This window comes from Salmo salar, chromosome ssa13 (assembly GCF_905237065.1).
Source record: "Salmo salar chromosome ssa13, Ssal_v3.1, whole genome shotgun sequence".
In the NCBI taxonomy this organism is placed as follows: Eukaryota; Metazoa; Chordata; class Actinopteri; order Salmoniformes; family Salmonidae; genus Salmo; species Salmo salar.
Window position 1 is genome coordinate 32,839,995 of NC_059454.1, and position 20,522 is coordinate 32,860,516.

The 20,522-nt window shown below is 43.3% G+C and overlaps 1 protein-coding gene across 2 annotated transcripts in view; it reads left to right on the forward strand.

The window, feature by feature from the left end:
• LOC106566907 (disks large-associated protein 4) overlaps positions 1-20,522 on the forward strand; it is a 154,047-nt gene that overhangs the window by 105,238 nt on the left and 28,287 nt on the right. For both annotated transcript variants that reach the window (XM_014135485.2, XM_045693150.1), the window contains exons 3-4: positions 18,619-19,898; positions 20,201-20,442. In XM_014135485.2, coding sequence (XP_013990960.1) covers positions 18,699-19,898; positions 20,201-20,442 — 1,442 coding nt within the window. In that variant the 5' untranslated portion in view covers positions 18,619-18,698. The remainder of the gene's footprint in view (positions 1-18,618; positions 19,899-20,200; positions 20,443-20,522) is intronic.

Sequence of the window (20,522 nt, forward strand, 5' to 3'; positions counted from 1 at the left end):
AGTTAAATTGACACTATAATTGGTATATTAACTCAATACATCAAGTAATGACTTTAAGAATGATTACAATACCTGCTGCATTCAAAGATAACAAACCTACAGCACAAGACTGAAATTCACTTGTGTCATCTTTGTGTTATTTGAGAGATAAACATGGTAATGCTTTCACTGATTCCACATAAAGGAAGATAGTTCCTACATGATAGAGTGCTTGCTTTGTTATCCAACTGATCTTGCGTCCTTTGTCATCCTGTGAACCCCGTTCATTGCTGGGGTTTTTTCAATTATATTTGAAATGTCTAACTGCCCCTAGCAGTGGTGTGCATGTCCCATCTTTAGATGGTTTGCTTGATGATGAGCAAGGCTCCTTGCCTGTGTCTGAGCATGAGGGGGATGGGTGCAGGGCCAACCGTGCATTTGAAAGCAATCACAAGCTTTACCTCATGGGAGAGAGAGAAGAGACAGTCAGGGAGAAAGAGAGGGGGAAAGAGAGGAGACAGAAGGGGTGGCAGGCAATAAAGCGCCCCATCAATCTGGTAAATGAGTGTCCTTTTCTAGCAGAGGGTACTCTGGGAAACGCTGCATGCTCCACATTCATCATAGAGGGTTCTGTTGTACTCATCCGGTCTGTCCATCTCCTCTTCCCTTCACTTCGTTATCCGACGATGGAGTTAGACATTTACTGTAGTTCCTTCTGTCAATTAGTCCCACTTTACTTATTCAAAGTGCTGATTCACATTACACTTTGTGAATAATTATGTTTCTATATCAGGCTGAAAGATGGATCTTTTGCAGAACCAATCAAATGTGGTTTTGAGGAAAACAAAAATCTTTGAAAAGGAAAAAACATGTTTATATTGTTGTGTGATAATATCAAACCGAAGTGAGCCAAGAGATTTATTTGTTGTGATAAAGTATTGCTTTGTTACACTAACACAATCACATCGTTATGAAGTGGCTGGGTTTGGATAACAATTGACATTGAATTTATTAAATTAATGTGCCTTGCTTCACCCTGTCAATCTGCACAATAGACGCTCAATGACAGTAGAATGGATATGTGGAACAAAGTTTCGGATTAGTGTCAGTCAAGGACAAAGGGTTTGTGTTCGCCATGGAGTTGAAATGAATGGGAGCTGTCAGTCTCATGTCAGCAGGTGCCTCAAAAAAGAAATCTCATTAAACAGGAGATGGAATAGTACTAACATTATGGCAGTTAGTACTGATTGACAAGGCCTAAGCCTTAAGGGACTTCAGTATAACAATATGTTAGCTTGGGTAAGAGGTGATCAGTGTGTATGATGGAATGCTGCAATGTTGAAGAGCTGATGTGACAGTTTACTCTTACCTTTTCTAAGACATGTTTTGGGATGACTGGTCATGGTGAGCAATCACATGGTGTTCTTTCTCTAAAATAGACGGTACAGTGATAGTTACTTGCTCTTTGGGCGAGCGAGAGAGGGGGGGAGACAGAGAGAGATGCTCTACACATAGCTGTTGTACTAAAGTGTCTGGGTTTGAAAAGAAAGAACACTCGACACTATAAAATCTTGAAAATATTTTACATTTCCTTTCGTAGAACCACGAGCAGTTATTCGTGGCCATTCAGAGTTGTGTTACTGATTATTGTGCCATAAAATAAAATTGTTTTTGACATCACTGTCTACCGTACAGAAGTCAATGTAATTTCCACCTCATATATCAGCAGCCATGGCAGTTTCCTCGTTTATATTTCACCAATTAGATACAGTAGGCTGAAAATATAGTGCTCTCTCTGCCCCAAAGGGCAATATGGCCATGTCAGATTGAGGAAATACACATGTAGTTCACATCTACACTAATTCCTTCCTTCCCATTACCAGTATTCTTACTGTAGTCATTAACAGCATAAGAAATTCTGCTTTGTGATGTTGCCACTCTTTTGAAGTCAGCTCTATGCTATAACAGAAGCTGCACTTACACAGACGAATCAGTTCCCTGCCAGTGTGTGTAGTCTACCTAGCTACTGTATAATGTCTCTGTAGCTTACCATTGCAGTCAGGATGACAAGTCATATAAGCGTCTCTGGGACCGGCTTAACTTTGCGATGTGTCCTACAGTGTAACGTACAGCCCCACAGGGACTGCCTCTCTTTCTCTCTCTCTCTCTCTCTCTCTCTCTCTCTCTGAGCTGCGTTCCTCGAAAGTCTGGCTGGCCAGACGGAAGGAGGACAAAGTACACATTCCCCTCTGAGGTCACGTCAGAGTTCCTACAGTGTCTGTTGGAGAGAACAGAAGTTGTCATTAGCAGCCAGTAGTACCATAGTGACTCTTAGTTGCCCAAGTGACTAATGCTCTCTCAAGTGCAAGGGAGACCTCAGTGGGAGATAGATATCAACTTTATTATTCATTACATTTTGACAGAGCTTAACTATAATAGGGCTGTTTCAGGTCATTTAAAAGGTTTGCTAAGTGTTTCAGATGCCTCAACATTAACCTCTTTGGGCTAGGTGGGACGCTTGCGTCCCACCTACTCAACAGCCAGTGTAATCCCGTGGCGCGTTATTCAAATTCCTCAAAAATGCAAAAACTTCAATTTTTCAAACATATGACTATTTTACACCATTTTAAAGATAAGACTCTCGTTAATCTAACCACACTGTCCGGTTTCAAAAAGGCTTTACAACGAAAGCAAAACATTAGATTATGTCAGCAGAGTACACAGCCAGAAATAATCAGACACCCATTTTTCAAGCTAGCATATAATGTCACATAAACCCAAACCACAGCTAAATGTAGCACTAACCTTTGATGATCTTCATCAGATGACAACCCTAGGACATTATGTTATACAATACATGCATGTTTTGTTCAATCAAGTTCATATTTATATCAAAAACCAGCTTTTTACATTAGCATGTGACTAGCATGTGACTAGCATTCCCACCGAACACTGCCGGTGAATTTACTAAATTACTCACGATAAACGTTCACAAAAAGCATAACAATTATTTTAAGAATTATAGATACAGAACTCCTCTATGCACTCGATATGTCCGATTTTAAAATAGCTTTTCGGTGAAAGCACATTTTGCAATATTCTCAGTAGATAGCCCGGCATCACAGGGCTAGCTATTTAGACACCCAGCAAGTTTAGCACTCATCAAAGTCAGATTTACTATAAGAAAAATGTTATTACCTTTGCTGTCTTCGTCAGAATGCACTCCCAGGACTTCTACTTCAATAACAAATGTTGGTTTGGTTCAAAATAATCCATAGTTATATCCAAACAGCGGTGTTTTGTTCGTGCGTTCAAGACACTATCCGAAAGGGTAAATAAGGGTGACGAGCATGGTGCAATTCGTCACAAAAAAAATCTAAATATTCCATTACCGTACTTCGAAGCATGTCAACCGCTGTTTAAAATCTATTTTTATGCCATTTTTCTCATAAAAAAGCGATAATATTCCGACCGGGAATCTGCGTTTAGGTAAACAGACGAAAGAAAATAAAGCATTCGGTCGACTCGGGCACGCGCCTAAGCCCATAGTACTCTGATCGGCCACTTGCCAAAAGCGATAATGTGTTTCAGCCAGAGCCTGCCTCGATATCGTTCAGCTTTTTCCCGGGCTCTGAGAGCCTATGGGAGCCGTAGGAAGTGTCACGTTATTGCAAAGATCCTCAGTCTTCAATAAAAAGAGCCAAGATGAAACACAATTTGTCAGACAGGCCACTTCCTGCATGGAATCTTCTCAGGTTTTGGCCTGCCATATGAGTTCTGTTATACTCACAGACACCATTCAAACAGTTTTAGAAACTTTAGGGTGTTTTCTATCCAAAGCCAATAATTATATGCATATTCTAGTTACTGGGCAGGAGTAGTAACCAGATTAAATCGGGTACGTTTTTTATCCGGCTGTGTCAATACTGCCCCCTAGCCCTAACAGGTTAAACATCACACAGTATTCGTAGATTGAATCGTTGTTTGGCGTTTATTTATAGAGGTCCCCCTCTTGTGAAAAATGATGCAAATCCTCTACTGTACCCTAAGTGCGCTATGTTGGCAGGCACATTGTGACTTTAATGGGGATAGAAGAGGAGTCAAGCTGCTATATATTAGGGAATGCTTTGGTACAGTAGAGCGAAGCATGTTAATTGTGTGTGGGGGAATTACTAGTGGTGAGGATTATGTTTGCAGGCAGGCTCTGCTCACTGCTGGTGCTGCATGTCTGCATGTCTCTTCTTATATCTAACGAGAGTAAGAAGTTGTCATACTGTAGTCATAGCCACATGAAGTAGGGGTGGCAAAATTATTTATATTGGTGAACAGTAGGTGAACGGATGATCTCCGCATGCGTGGTTCCCACCGTGAAGCATGGAGGAGGAGATGTGATGGTGTGGAGGTGCTTTGCTGGTGACACTGTCTGTGATTTATTTAGAATTCAAGGCACACTTAACCAGCATGGCTACCACAGCATTCTGCAGCGATACACCATCCCATCTGGTTTGCGCTTAGTGGGGCTATCATTTGTTTTTCAACAGGACAATTACCCAACACGCCTCCAGTCTGTGTAAGGGCTATTTGACCAAGAAGGAGAGTGATGGAGTGCAGCATCAGATGACCTGGTCTCCACAATCACCCGACCTCAACCCAATTGAGATGGTTTGGGATGAGTTGGACCGCAGGTGAAGTTGGTTGAGAGAATGTCAAGTGTGTGCAAAGCTGTCAAAGGCAAAGGGTGGCTACTTTGAAGAATCTAAAATATATTTTGATTTGTTTAACGTTTTTTGTTACTACATGATTCCATATGTGTCATTCCATAGTTTTGATGTCTTCACCATTATTCCGCAATGTAGAAAATAGTAAAAAATTATGAAAAACCCTTGAATGAATAGGTGTGTCCAAACTTTTGACTGGTACTGTACACACGCACCAATTTAATTCCCCCAAATTATGCAAATTAACCCGTAGACCGCATTCCCGGTCAAATCTTTACATCAACTGGTATGACCAATGAATAGGTTAAAAATAATTATTTTGTAATGGGACTTTTTTTTTCTCCCGGACAATTGGCCAGTGCCAATTTTATTTATCAGTTTTATTTGTATTTGGCCAAAAGCCAGCTATTCGCGGCTAACGGAAACCCTGCACTGGACAAGTGATCAGGAAATGTTTTATTTATCGGACATTTGAGAAATTTACCAGTTGGTGGTTACCATTCTGCATTGACCAAAATGAAAGCTTCAAACAGCTGTAAAAACATCATTTTTTAGTTATTGAAAATATATTTCACACCAATCCAGATGGTACAATGATTTCCTACAATATATTCAGTGCTTGTTTTGTCACAAACTGAAATTGAGCGAAGTGTAGAATTTTAGCATCCAGAAAATGTGTTATTTCCACTTAAAAAACGTAATATAAAAGGAAGAGAAGCTTAGGCCTAGCCCCAGAGACAGAGTGAGTTATACCGGTGGGATGCTATGACACCAACATGCATTTATTTATCCTTGTCAGGTGGGCTACTGCGTCTGCTATACAGATACAGGCGTACAGATCAATGCTAATTTGTTAATTTTCGATCCAAATATATTTTTATAAAGATAAGCATTATATTGTTTGATTGTAGGAGTAACTCTGATAGGCCTGAAACATTCTTCCTCACCTTAAGTTCAACTGTCGGAATCAGTTGGCGCACCGGTGTGTACTGTCTTCATATCATAGGCCTACAGTATAATAGACTAATAGCCAAACCATACCAGACCTTCACAAACGTTTCTAAACTTTATTAAGGTAATATCAAAGTCAAGACATTGTTTATTATGTCACAGCAAACACAACATTACAGTTGGAACTTCATTTGGCCAAAGAAAATAGCTCAACAGAATAAAACAAAACACAAATTGGTTTAAAGTAAACCTTCACAAAAGTTTTGAACAGGCTATATTGCTGCTATTACAAAGAAAGTGCCTACCACAACCAACAAAAGACAGCAATAGGCTAATTATGTTTATTTTACAACAGGCCTAGCTACAGTGTAACCTTACTAAATACAGAACACACCATTTAAAAGACAGATCCAACTTAATTTAGCCAATGAAAATATCTTAACAGAATGAAACAAAACACGTTTTGCATCGGCTATTTTGCATAAGCTACTGGTTTAGGCCTACAATAATAACAATGATATACAATAATAACAATAATATAATAAAACAAATTATTATAAATAAGAACAAAATAATTAAGTTCCAAAATTGCATCCTACCCGAATAGCGTGTTGCACAGTAGCCTGCAAGGATTTGTGCTGTCTTCTATCACGTAAATTAAGTAGAATGCATGAAATGTGTTTATAAAAAGGCACAGCAAATAAAATCGTCACCTTGCTAGAAAATGTCCCCCATGTGTGAAAATCCTGAAAATGCGTCTGCTCAACTGTACGCATACAGCACCCCCAGCTCAAAACATCTTCCCTCAGCTAAGACCGAAAACCATGGGACACCAGTTCTGTCATATATGCTGGGTTACAACAATCTCTCAACCCAGGCTCTGAAACCCAGCAAAGTGCTGCCAGTTACCAGTCCTTTTCACTGCATCATGTTCTGTATAGAAAGGCTTCTGGTGGCCTCTAAAGGCTATTCTCTTCCTTTCAGCCCAGCTGCTCTTTTCATCCCTGCCTGCTCCAGCTCCATCATTGATCTAAATCTCTGAGCTTTATTTACACTCAAGTCTGCTGTGAGCTCACACCACTCGTGTTTCACCAGCTGTGTACAATTTCTACTAACAGACTGTTAAAATCAGGTGTTGAAACATTCTGGTCCCCCTGCTTTGGTATACAGTGATGTGCCTGTGCACTTTGCCATGCAGCTTTTGTTTCATTGTCACTAAGCAGCAGCAAGTAATCTGTTCATTACAGACAGGAAATGAAATTGGTCAATTACAGACACTGTATGTGGTGCAATGTAATTTGGTATTATATATCATGTTACAAATACTGAAATATACAGTTCATGCTCAGATTGATTAGATTGCTGCATGTTATGTATGTGTATTCTTTCGGTGTGTAATCTTCTCAGAGCGTCTTCAAGGTCCTGTCACAACAAGAGGCTTAGACTGAACACACAGACAGGCAAGACAACCACCACACCACCCTGTTGATGCTGCCTCTCTGTCTGACCAGCTTCAGCTGATGGACTGTTCTGTCAGAGTGGTCCCTGCCCCCACCCTGCCTGGATACACATATGAGACAATAATCTATTTACACAAGGGGGAAGCAAAACGCCATATTATTTTCATCTGGTTTCTGCTGCCCGGGCCAATTGGACTGTGATGGGACAGATGCTGTGTGGCCGTCCCTGATCTGTGTTCCTCTGGGATTTACAGAGGGCTAGTCAGGCTGCTACTGCTGCTACTGCTGGGAAATCCACTTAATATGAAACCCTTGACAGAGAGAGCTCGGTTATTACACTGTACAGATCTCCCTCAGGATGGAAAGCCTTTAATTAGCAATAGCATAGAGGTGCTTATTAGTTGGACTTGGACCTGAGGGCTAATTATCCTATTTCAGTCTTCTAAGTAAATACTGTGCCAATGGTCATATTCACCTTGCTAATGAGACAGAGGGATAGAATAGGGACAATGAACCAGGTTGATTGGGATTTGTGTGTTTGCGGTGCAGTGCGTGTGTGGTGGGCCATCTGATTACAGAACTGAAGGTTATTGCTTTCTTCCAACTTGGAGGAAGTCTAATCCAGAGAGAAGGGTCAGAATTGGACGAGATAAGACAGGAATAGCATCACAATCAAATGGACAAATTTAAAATCAGGCCAGCGAAGAAGTACCCTAAATTGTTTGGCAAAATGGGTTAGGGATGCAGAGGGATAGGGCATTGTTGTGGCAGGGCATGGTGCCAGAGTTAGACAACACCAGATTAAGTTGAACCCTGATTAACTCTCAAACCAAACCTATTGTTAGAGAAAACATTTTTTATTTTCCCTTTGCTTCCTCTGTGTACTGTTCTATGTCCTGCTTACTCCTTTTTCATCCTCCCTTTTCTTCTACTTCCAGAGGCAAATGAACCGTTTCTTCACTGTAAGCTCCAGCCCCAGGGACTCTTAAACTCCAAAGCTCTGACGGCATTTTAAATGGATGCTGGAGGAGGATCCTATTACTAGCCAATAGCATTGAATAGCTCCCCTGGGCTCACAGGCCAGGCAGGCATCACCGTAAGGCTATTGTTTCTGAGCTGAAGACACTTAGCAGTGTTGCTTAACATGCCTCTCACACCACAGCAGCATATGACTCCATGGGTTAATGCTTGTGGCTTTTTCATTCAACAATGTGAGTCTCGTTTTGTCTTGAGACCATTACGGTGTCAAAGTAATTTAGCCACAAAGTGGTGTTCCTTGTTCAAAGCTCTGGTTTTCTTTCAACACTCTTAGTTAATGTTGCCTTGTCTGCTCTGCTGTTGGTCCACACCATGACAGATCAAATATATCTGTAGGTACTGTAAACTTTGATCTCTGGTGATTGATTGTGACTTCTACAATCTTTGTCCCTGCATGGCATTCATATCGTTGTAATGTGAAGCCTCTGTACTCAGCCTGGCCTCAAGCCTCAAAGATTCCCATCTCATTCTGGTCCGCTTTTCTTTTTTCCCGTCAGAGTCCCACAGATGTTAGCCAAATTCATGCAGTAGTACAGTATGTGCAAATGCAATCTCAAGATTGGATATTTGTTGTCAGGCAATGTTCAGAACCTGGAATGAGACATTACAGAATTAAAACAGTAATGAAAAAGTAGCCAGAACCAGTATACTTGAGGATTTTGTAAGTAAATTGCCAAGGGGAAACTTTCAGCCTTTCCCCTAATTATACTTCAGTGCCTGCAGTGCTAAATGAGGGAGAGGGGAGAGCTGCATGGGGATTGCTTTAATGGGCAAAGCGTTGATGAGCGTCCTATAAACACCAAATGTTACTCGCTCTGAATATTTCAACAGGGCTTAGCATTTTAGAACGTCTCCCAAGCTGTAACAATGAGAGCCGTTGGCCCTGGATAGAGACGTGCGTGCCACCACACAGTCCCAACAGATCCTGTGCAGGCAACTCAAAGCCAGGGTTGAATGGCTGTAGTGCTTGCCATAACCCATACCCATGAGTAGTTTGCCCTGGCTGGCTATGTTTAAACCAGGCCTTCTGTCATTATCTAACTGCCTCTCTAGCTATCCATGATGCCCAATCAAAATGGGCCCTGAAACCTTTTAACACTCACTTTATACAATACATTAACTGCCATTGCCTTCATGGAACATCTGTACCATATGGTTAATGTTCTGATCTACCAGCCTTACAGGGGAAATCATTATATTTATAGAAGTTTCCATTAGGCTATGTTGTATGTGCCATCTTAAATAAGCATGCTCCATTCAAAAAATGTAGAACTACGAATAGATATAGCCCTTGGTTCACTCCAGACCTGTCTGCCCTTGACCAGCACAAAAACATCCTGTGGCGTTCTACATTAGCATTGAATAGCCCCCGTGATATGCAACCTTTCAGGGAAGTTAGGAACCAATATACACAGGCAGTTAGGAAAGCTAAAGCTAGCTTTTTCAAACAGAAATTTGCATCCTGTAGTACAAACTCAAAAAAGTTCTGGGACACTGTAAAGTCTATGGAGAATAAGAGCACCTCCTCCCAGCTGCCCACTGCACTGAGGCTAGGAAACACTGTCACTACCGATAAATCCACAATAATTGAGAATTTCAATAAGCATTTTTCTACAGCTGGCCATGCTTTCCACCTGGCTACCACTACCCCGGTCAACTGCCTGGCACCCTCCACAGCAACCCACCCAAGCCCCCACCATTTCTCCTTCACCCAAATCCAGATAGCTGATGTCCTGAAAGAGCTGCAAAATCTGGACCCATACAAATCAGCCGGGCTAGACAATCTGGACCCTCTCTTTCTAAAATGATCTGCCAAAATTATTGCAACCCCTATTACTAGCCTGTTCAACCTCTCTTTCGTATCGTCTGAGATTCCCATAGATTGGAAAGCTGCCGCAGTCATCCCCCTCTTCAAAGCGGGAGACACTCTAGACCCAAACTGCTACAGACCTATATCTACCCTGCCTTTCTAAGGTCTTTGAAAGCCAAGTTAACAAACAGATTACCGACCATTTTGAATCTCACCGTACCTTCTCCGCTATGCAATCTGGTTTCAGAGCTGGTCATGGGTGCTTCTCAGCCACGCTGAAGGTCCTAAACGATAACCGCCATCGATAAGAGACATTACTTTGCAGCTGTATTCATCGACCTGGCTAAGGCTTTTGACTCTGTCAATCACAACATTCTTATTGGCAGACTCAACAGCCTTGGTTTCTCAAATGATTGCCTCGCTTGGTTCACCAACTACTTCTCCGATAGTATGTCAAATTGGAAGGCCTGTTGTCCGGACCTCTGGCAGTCTCTATGGGGGTGCCACAGTGTTCAATTCTCGGGCCGACTCTCTTCACTGTATACATCAATGATGTCGCTCTTGCTGCTGGTGATTCTTCGATCCACCTCTACGCAGACGACACCATTCTGTATACCTCTGGCCCTTCTTTGGATACTGCGTTAACTAACCTCCAGATGAGCTTCAATGCCAAATGCAAGTAAAACTAAATGCATGCTCTTCAACCGATCGCTGCCCTCACCTGCCCGTCCGTCCAGCATCACTTCTCTGGATGGTTCTAACTTAGAATATGTGGACAACTACAAATACCTAGGTGTCTGGTTAGACTGTAAACTCTCCTTCCAGACTCACATTAAACATCTCCAATCCAAAATTAAATCTAGAATCGGCTTCCTATTTCGCAACAAAGCATCCTTCACTCATGCTGCCAAACATACCCTCGTAAAACTGACCATCCTACCGATGTCGGTGATGTCATTTACAAAATAGCCTCCAACACTCTACTCAACAACTTGGATGCAGTCTATCACAGTGCCATCCGTTTTGTCACCAAAGCCCCATATACTACCCATCACTGCGACCTGTATGCTCTCGTTGGCTGGCCCTCGCTTCATACTCGTCGCCAAACCCACTGGCTCCAGGTCATCTACAGGTCTCTGCAGGTAAAGCCCTGCCTTATCTCAGCTCACTGGTCACCATAGCAGCACCCACCCGTAGCACGCGCTCCAGCAGGTATATCTCACTGGTCACCCCCAAAGCCAATTCTTCCTTTGGCCGCCTCTCCTTCCAGTTCTCTGCTGCCATTGACTGGAACGAACTGCAAAAATCTCTGAAACTGGAGACTCTTACCTCTCTCACTAGCTTTAAGCACCAGCTGTCAGAGCAGCTCACAGATCACTGCACCTGTACATAGCTCATCTGTAAATAGCCCATCCAATCTACCTCATCCCCATACTGTATTTATTTATTTATTTATCTTGCTCTTTTGCACCCCAGTATCTCAACTTGCACATTCACCTTCTGCACATCCTACCATTCCAGTGTTTAATTGCTATATTGTAATTAATTTGCCATCATAGCCTATTTATTGCCTTACCTCTCTTATCTTACCTCATTTGCACTCACTGTATATAGATTTTTCTACTGTATTATTGATTGTATGTTTGTTTATTCCATGTGTAACTCTGTGTTGTTGTATGTGTCGAACTGCTTTGCTTTATCTTGGCCAGGTCGCAGTTGCAAATGAGAACTTGTTCTCAACTAGCTTACCTGGTTAAATAAAGGTGAAATAAAATAAAATAAATAAAAATAAATGTATGGGCAATGGAGTGCTATGCTGGGTAAGGCAGGCATGCAGTATTAGGCTGTCATACAACGATGCTCTCACTACAATCACCGTGTCAGAGCCAGACTGCGTCAAGTTTGTAACCCTTTTTATTTTCGATTAGTCACATCAACCTGTACATAGCTCTCTCTCAGTGGTGGTTAAGATGTCGGTGAAACACAACACATTGCTTGTTTTGGACACAATGCTTCCTGAGGGTGGAAACGGGATGTTGTTATATAACTCAGTGTCGTTACGTGCCATTTCCATCACCAGCAGCAGCCAGCGACCCTGCCCACGGCCCATTCAGTGACACACAAACAGAAAGAGGCTAGCTTATTTTTTTTCTTGTATCAAATAATGCAGACTCTGTGGAAGATAAACAAGCAAGATTTGACTACAACTTCAGTCTCAGATTCGTCCTTTTCTAACCATAATCATATCTGAGCTAGAAATGGGGCTCTTGAATAAAGAACACAATGCTAATGGTTCGCCTCTTATTAGCCCTGTCATCCTTAGCCTTATCTGGGTCTCTGCCAGTCCCAGGGCATACAGCTGGGACAGGCTCTAACAAAAGGAGGCAGTTGTGACATAACGTTTTTACAGAAACAAGTGACTGGGAGCTACTTGCCTAACAATGGGACTAATGGCGTGTGTGCTCGTATGTAAAGTGTCAATCCTGTGTGAATAGGGGTTTAGTTAATTTTGGAAGGATTATGGATTTTGAAGTGAAATGTGAATGTGTGAATATATTAATGTGTGAATGTGTTAATCCTTCTGATTTGCTATCTTTGAGACCCAAATCTTGGCCAGGAATCGCCTTACAATAAATGACTGATTCACTCGACATAAACAACAATTAGACCACACAATCACAATCCATTAGACCACACGTGACACAATTCCAAAGTATTTGGGTGATTTATATACAAATTTGAAGCCAAGGTCTGAGTGAGAGGGAGCGGATAAGAGTGAGAGAAGGAAAGAGAAAGGGAGGTGATTATTTTGGGAGTGTTTTCTAAAGCCGATGCCCAGCAGGCAGCTGTATATTCACCTCTGAACAAAGACTGTTGCTGGATCAATACCTCTGTCCTCACCAAAGGCTGAAAGGGAAGTGCACTGCCACTGAGCAAATTCATTAAAGGCCTGGTTAGTGGCACAACACAGTGGGGTTTGGCTGGGTAGCCAGTCTCCACTGGCTGACAGGTTCAGGTCTGGAAAATAAAGTTCCCTTTAGACAAATATACTGCTTTGAAAGGATTTGTGTTGATTGAGCTGTGTACTGTATGAACTTGAATAAAACTTGAAAACCAGAGCAAGATTAAATCTTCAGAATGATTAATAAGATAAAAAATCCCATGGTCCTTTTAGTCTGTCACGAGATGTAAGGACCCAATAAGAACTCCAAGGAGAGCAGAGTCTCCACACAGTCAAAACCAGTCCAATGGCCAGTTAGCAGTCTGCTAACCCTGAAGAACTGGTTCTGTTGTTCAGCGCCTACCTTTTATTAGCGTCTCGCTAATAGGCCTAGTTAGTGTGCCTATTTTACAGAGCTAAACTAAGCAGGCTGCTCTGCAGCTGGAAGAATAAACCCACTCTGACTCTTTTGTACTCCTCAGATCAGACGCTTCATCAAAGAAGTCCTACGCTAAGTTTGTTCATTTTTCGCCAACCTGTTCCCGCTCTCTCATCTTATTTGCGCCTAATGAACTCAGTGTGATGCATATTAAAGCTCTTTAATGCCACGCAGAGAGGCAGTCAACAAAAAATGTGCTTCCAAACTAAGCCTTTACAGAATATATGTTGTTTGCTGCAAAGCTTGAATTGTGTAGTGATCAGGCTCAGATTGGGTTTGAAAAGACAGTGTTTGTGTGTGTGTGTGTATGCGTCAATGCGTGTTTAAATGTGTGCGTGTGGCCTTTTCTTAAAATAATCTCCTCCATGCGCTGTCTGTCCATGATTAGTAACAGTCACACTATTCTCAGCCTGCTGAAGGACTAAAGTTACTTGAAATTCAGTGGTCAGAGTTAGAATCTTTTGGACAAAGGAAATCATTTTAAATCTTGTGTGCCTCTGCCTCGTAAACATTAGACTCCAAAATTGCAATGTTGGAATCCATATCAATTCCTATGGACTACATTTCTACCAGATTATAATTTTTCATCAAAGAGTAAATAATAATAATGAATATCTTGATCAGTGACAGGTGTGCAACGTGATTCTGTCAGAGATGGTGGTGGGCAGACCATCAAAGGCCCCTCTGATTGAACTGTCACTTTGACCTGGTTAAATAATTATCGAGGACGTTGAGTCAATGTCGAACTTCAAACAGTGCTAGGCTATATGCAGGAATGTGAATAAAAAGAGATCTCTGTCTCTTTGATTTCATATGTCTCTGTAGATGATGTGGGAGCACACTGCACAGTAGTAATATCATGTCTGAATGCTTTTCTATAGTACATCATATCAATTTGTTATGCCCTTGGTTTACACCACACACTAGTAGTTCACAAACCTGCTGAATTTCAGTCTCCAAACAGCCATAAATGAACCATTACACAATGCATCGACTCCATGTTATACACCAAGAGAAAATATTACATTCTCAGGTGTATCCACTGATGCCACATAGTACTACAGCATGTAGAAGCTTAGTTCAAACTCTTGTCATGTTCAAACTCTTGTCATGGCACCATAGAAGGTAGACATAAGCAGAAGTGTGATGTTCTCTCAGGGTAGAATGGTAAAAACAGTGGTTGACACTGGGTGTCTACTAACAAAAGTAAATGTCAGCCATGTGTTGGTTGAAGGCTGCTGATTAGGCTTGGTGCTGTCTCTGTGCTCTACTCATCATTGGAAACCGCACCAATGAATAGGGCTACATAGGGCTACATAGGGCTGTATACCGACTGAATAGTGATACTCCCCCTACCAATCATTTTCCTCCTCACACACAAGCAGTTCACGTAGTACACTAACAAATATACATGTTTACATATGCACACACACACACACAGGTGAACTGCTGCTGAAATACACCCAGCAGTCCTGTCACTCAGGGGAAGTGTTACATCTCTTTTACCGTTGCAGGCCGGCCACAGCTCCCATGACACTTACGCTAAGCCTGTGCTTCCCCACTGTGTGTGAGAACTGGTGATGGGCATTTAAAGCAGCCTGAGCCCAGGGGGATCTTCCGTCTACTTGATAATTATCTCTGCGCCTGTGGTCCAGGTTCCATACACAGCCAGCCTGACCCTGGGACGGAGATGCACGGGGCTGCAGCACTTCTCACCATCTTTACATAGAGCCTAGAGTGCTGTGATATGTGTGTGTGCGTGCGTGCACATGCTTGTGTGGGTCTGCACATGCATTCACACTGTGTGTGTGTGTGTGTGTGTGTGTGTGTGTGTGTGTGTGTGTGTGTGTGTGTGTGTGTGTGTGTGTGTGTGTGTGTGTGTGTGTGTGTGTGTGTGTGTGTGTGTGTGTGTGTGTGTACGTGTGTGTGTGTACGTGTGTGTGCCTGTGCGTCCGCGTGGCTAAGGCAGATGAATTACAGCAGCCTACAGTATATTGCTGTGAAGCCGGCTGTATTTGTCTAGGCGTTGTTCTGTTTCAGCAAAGAGACAGACTGACATAAGTGAGAGCTCTCATACAGCAGAGGGGGTGTATGAGGTTAGATAAAGGAAACAAACCCCAAACTAATGTTGTGGTAATTAAATGTGAGCAGTACATGCTCAACTCCCAGGCAGGATTTCCAACTGTGCTGTCAGAGGGAGATGCTGAATGACCGTGCAGTTAAGCTGTGTTCAATGACACAATTCCCACTGGGCACACACTGGTTGAATCAACGTTTCCACATAATTTCAATGAAATTACGCTGAACTAACTTGGAATAGACGTTGAATTGATGTCTGTGCCCAGTGGGTTACTACTCCTCTATGCAGCAGCCTGCTTGATAAGCATTAATCTCACATAAATATGGTATTTCTATACTTTTTAATGTCATGTTTACAGGTCTTTCAGAAAGAGCAGGTTAATCTGAAAAAAATGACACTTAAAGCTCAGGCTACAACTAGTTTTCCTGTGCCCACAAAACAGTTCCATTATCAATTTCCTCAGCATGATTTAGGCTTCCAGCTGCATGCGCGTGAGTCATTATGCCAGAGCCTTGTTTGCCAGGTAGGTCTGTGACGTCAGAGGCATCAGGAAGAGAGAACCAATAAACAGACAGACTTGTCTAGACTGACTAGTCTAGCCAGCACTGACTGTTGCTGTGGAAACCGCTATCCGTATTGACAGACAATTCCATGGCAGGAGAATATGGCCATCATTCATCAGCGCTGTGGGACCCCCTGTCTCCTGTCTCAGAGAGGTGATGTCACAACAGCCAACCAGCAGAGAGAGAGGACCCATCAGCTCTGCTTTACACTAATCCCTGATTCCCTGAGCGCTCTACTATCACCTCTGTCTATGGTCAGGTTACGACAGCCAGGAGAGATGACTGAGGTCAGGATACAGAATATCACATCTGCTCCTCTGTTCGTCCCCATTTCAGACACTGTAATAGCTTTGAAGTACTTCAATGGGGTGACAACCTGTGTCTGCCTTACGTCGGTGTTTGTTCTATTCCCCATCTTAACCTCTGTGAGTGTCTGATTCTACTTGTAGTTTACCTTAAATTAGTACAAGGTGATTGTTGCAGCAGAGGCCTATGCACCAAACCCAGTACATCTGGGCAGACAGCCTACACAGTGGAAGACAGGGTTGCATTCTCTGCAGTAAAATGCACAGTTTATATTTGCATTGCTAAATAACCTTAATAAAATCATAAGTTAATAGCCTTTAAAGTTCAGTCAGACAGTCATTTGGTGCTTTAATATGCAGTGACCTTTAAAAGACATACAAGATTAAGCACAGATGGTCAATTTACATTTCTCACTTCATTTAGTCATATAAAGAGAATCATGTCATTTTGATGAGCAGAGCATATACCAGTGTGTACTAAATAATTCTACACCCTGAGCTCAGTTGGGAAGCACTGATGCTTTCAAATCTCTGGCCTAGCCTGTATGCCGTTGGTCTGTTCTGTAGCTCCCCCTGGTGGTTAGTTGGAAAACCGTGCTGACATGGTGATGTGTGTTACAGGAGAAGATAAGTTATGGTCCCCTTCATCTGCTGGTAGAGGGCAACTCCTCTGTCTTTTGCAGTGCAGTTTGGTCTAGCTATATCAATAACATCGCTGTAGAAGTGCTGTGTGACACACAATGTATTTTTAGTTAGTGCTTCACAACAGCATTTAAAAGATCTAAGGACACATTGAAAATACTTAATGAGCTCCAACTCTGTGTTAATTTGCTTAAAAGTGTCTTCAGAAAGTATTCACACTCCTTGACTTTTTCCACATTTTGTTGTGTTACAAGGTGGAATTAAGATGGATTGAATTGTTTTTTTTGTCAACGATCTACACAAAACTGTACTGTCAAAGTGGAAGAAATATTCTAGCATTTGTAAAAGATATATTGAAAAATAAAGCACTAATATGTCTTTATTAGATAAGTATTCATTCCCCTGAGTCAGTACCAGTGGCGGTCGGTGACGTTTAAGATGAGGGAGGACAAAAAATGTTTTATGAGCATGGCCTTATTTCTATTACAGGATATTGGATGACTGTCATTTATATTCCATTCACCCAGCTCAATGTAACAGCGATAGGTTTAGGCTACTTACTACATGATACTCAAATTTTCCCTATACCCAACATGAGATTGCTGCAACCTAGCCTATGAATGAAAGTTTACATCGTAGGTGCACAGGTCGAGAGAAATTTGAGTAATCAAGGTGACAGACATTGACACATTCAATACCACCTTGCACAATCTTGCCTGCATCTAGCTCATCTAGGGTGTAATCATTAGTCCAACAGTTGCAAAGGAGAGTTTCTATTGGAGAAATTCAGTTATGTTTATGTTTTTCAACAGAATCAGCGGAATGAATACACCCCTGATCACACGCAAACAGTTCACTTTCATAGCAGCCAGATCGTTGTATAATTCCTTCTTGCATCTACGTGCATCTTACCTTTTCCCTTCGCTTGTGGACTTCAGTGCACAACACATCAGCAGTCAGTGACCAGGTGAAATAACCTTTCCAAGCCAAACCTTCATATCATTACACACAGTCTACATCATTGTCACCATATTAGCTAATGTCAAGTCAACAACATAGCTAATAGAACTAACGCATTAGTAAACCCACTACAATCATACAGTACAGTTAGCAAGCAGTTTAGCAGTTACGGTGGCAATAAATTAATAAAACCAAATGCTTACCTTGACTTGGAAGAGTTCCAGTGTTGAATAGCCATAGCCAGCTAGGTAACATAGCATCCCTCTCTGTTTTAGGTTATTGTTTGGTGGAAAGCACACTGAACCAGTTTTTCTTACCTTATAGATAATTGTATTTTATGGAGGTACAGAGATGAGGTAGTCATTCAAAAATCATGTTAAACACTATTATTGCACACAGACCGAGTCCATGCAACTTATGTGACTTGTTAAGCACAGTCCTACTCCTGAGGCTTGCCATAAAAATGGGGTTGAATACTTATTGACTCAACACATTTCAACTTTTAATTTTGTATTAATTTGTCCAAAAAAACAACAACAAAAAACATAATTCCAATTTGACATTATGGGGGCTTTGTGTGTAGGCCAGTGACAAAACATCTCAATTTAATCCATTTTAATGAGAAGCAATAAAACTCTTATCAGCCCACTGACTCAAACTCTTACGTTAACTATTGCCTCCTCTTTCTCATACTGTATATTCTAAAAGATATCATATTCCTCTCTGTTCCAGGATGAGCCCTCCAGGGCTGTAAACGCGCCCCAGTTGGAGATATGTTCTAAGGGCAGCAGCAGACCTGCGCTGTGACAACCATGAAAGGGTTAGGAGCCAATCGCAGCCGTCACCTGTCAGACTCCTGTGAGCCATCGGGGGCCCCAAAGAAGCCCCTGTACCCCTTGACCTCTGACGCCCACGGCCCCTTCCTTCTGAGCCCCACCATGAACCACTACGGCACCCTGGACCCCCACCAACTCTACCAGGGCCCCAACCCCCAATCCCTGCCTTCGGAGTGCCTGCTGCCCCTCAACCAGATGTCCAACAGCAGCACCTTCCCCCGCCTCCACTTCACCTCCCAACAAGAGCAGGCTGACTACTCCCCGGACTACTCCCAGGGCTACATGGTCCCTGCCGGAGGTGGGCCTGTGGGCAGCCGGGCGGGCACCCTGTCCACCTCCATGTCCATGGGCCTGGGTCTTAGAGGGGCTCCCATGATCACCAGTGGATCAGTTACCATCTCCTCTGCAGCAGCGGCCAAGATGAACCGGCTGCCATCTAACCTGTTGGACCAGCTGGAGAAGCACCTACCTCTGCAAAGGGATGGCTTCAGTACCCTCCAGTTCCACCGGGGTAGGGTGGCCAAGCAGCGCAGCGAGAGTCCCGGACGCATCCGTCACATCATGCACTCTGTCCAGAAGCTCTTTAACAAGTCCCAGTCCCTGGAGGGCTCGGTGGTCAAGGGCAACATGAACAGCACTACAGGGGGAGGTGAAGAGGGGACCAGGCAGACCCGCAGGAGTAAGAGTAAAGACAGGGCTAAGACTGAGACGCTGAAGCAGCAACCTAGCAGGCCGAATGCACTGGGACTCTGGAGCTCAGACAATGCCCTGGAGAGTGACACCACCACCAAAGCTGGCACTATCGCCGTGGGCTACCGTAACCCACTTAGCATGATGACGTTAGGCAGGGCGGTGTCGGACAGCCAGGCCCCTCCAAGGCACCTCCCACAGGGCTACAACACCATCTCTGCTCACACACTCAAGGCCTCCAAGAGCAGCAGCGACCTCAAGTACCTGGCCTGCCCGCAAGCGCTGGCAGGGACCAGGGGAGGGGAGCTGGTGGGAGGAGGCAGCAGGGAGAGCACCCTGGTGAAGAGAGGCTCCTGGTCCACACTGACCCTCAACCAGGCCAGGCAGGTGCTCCAGAAGGGCTCAGCCACAGTTAACAGGACGCTGCTCAAAACCAAGTCGTGTCACCAGGACCTGACCTGTCAGTACCTCCAGGTAGGAGGCCAAGTGAGTATTATGCAGGCACTAGCATCCACTGCACCCCCTAATTCCCCTCACAGCTTTACTGTTCCCTGAAATTAGGAGATTTGTTTTAAAACCTAATTCATTTGAATCCCTTTCTAGCTACTGCATCTTGACATTTACAGTCTATAATCCCATTATTCAAATACTTTCATTTCAAATACACACACAGTACATTCACATGAAATGACCCATTCAAGGTTTCTCTCATTAAGCTAGTTGAAAGACTGTCTGATAAAGTGGAGTTGAAGGTTTGGTGACTCATTGTGGCCCCATGCTGTCTATAGATTCCCCTGGGGGACTGGAGCGCTACGCTGGGGGGCCGGGGCCGGCCCGGGGGTCTGGAGATCCCCTGCCGGAGAATGCGTAGTGGCAGCTACGTCAAGGCCATGGGGGACGTGGACCACGACAGCGAGGAGTCGGAGGGAAGCCCCAAACCCTCACCCAAAACAGCTGCCCGCCGCCAGAGCTACTTGAAGGCCACCCATCAGTCCCTGAGCGAGCAGCAGCCTCCACCACCTCTGCACAAGTGAGTGAAACAGCCTCAGGAGGAAATATGCATGTAGATCATACTGTAGTTAATACTGTTTAGATATGTCTCGAGTGAGG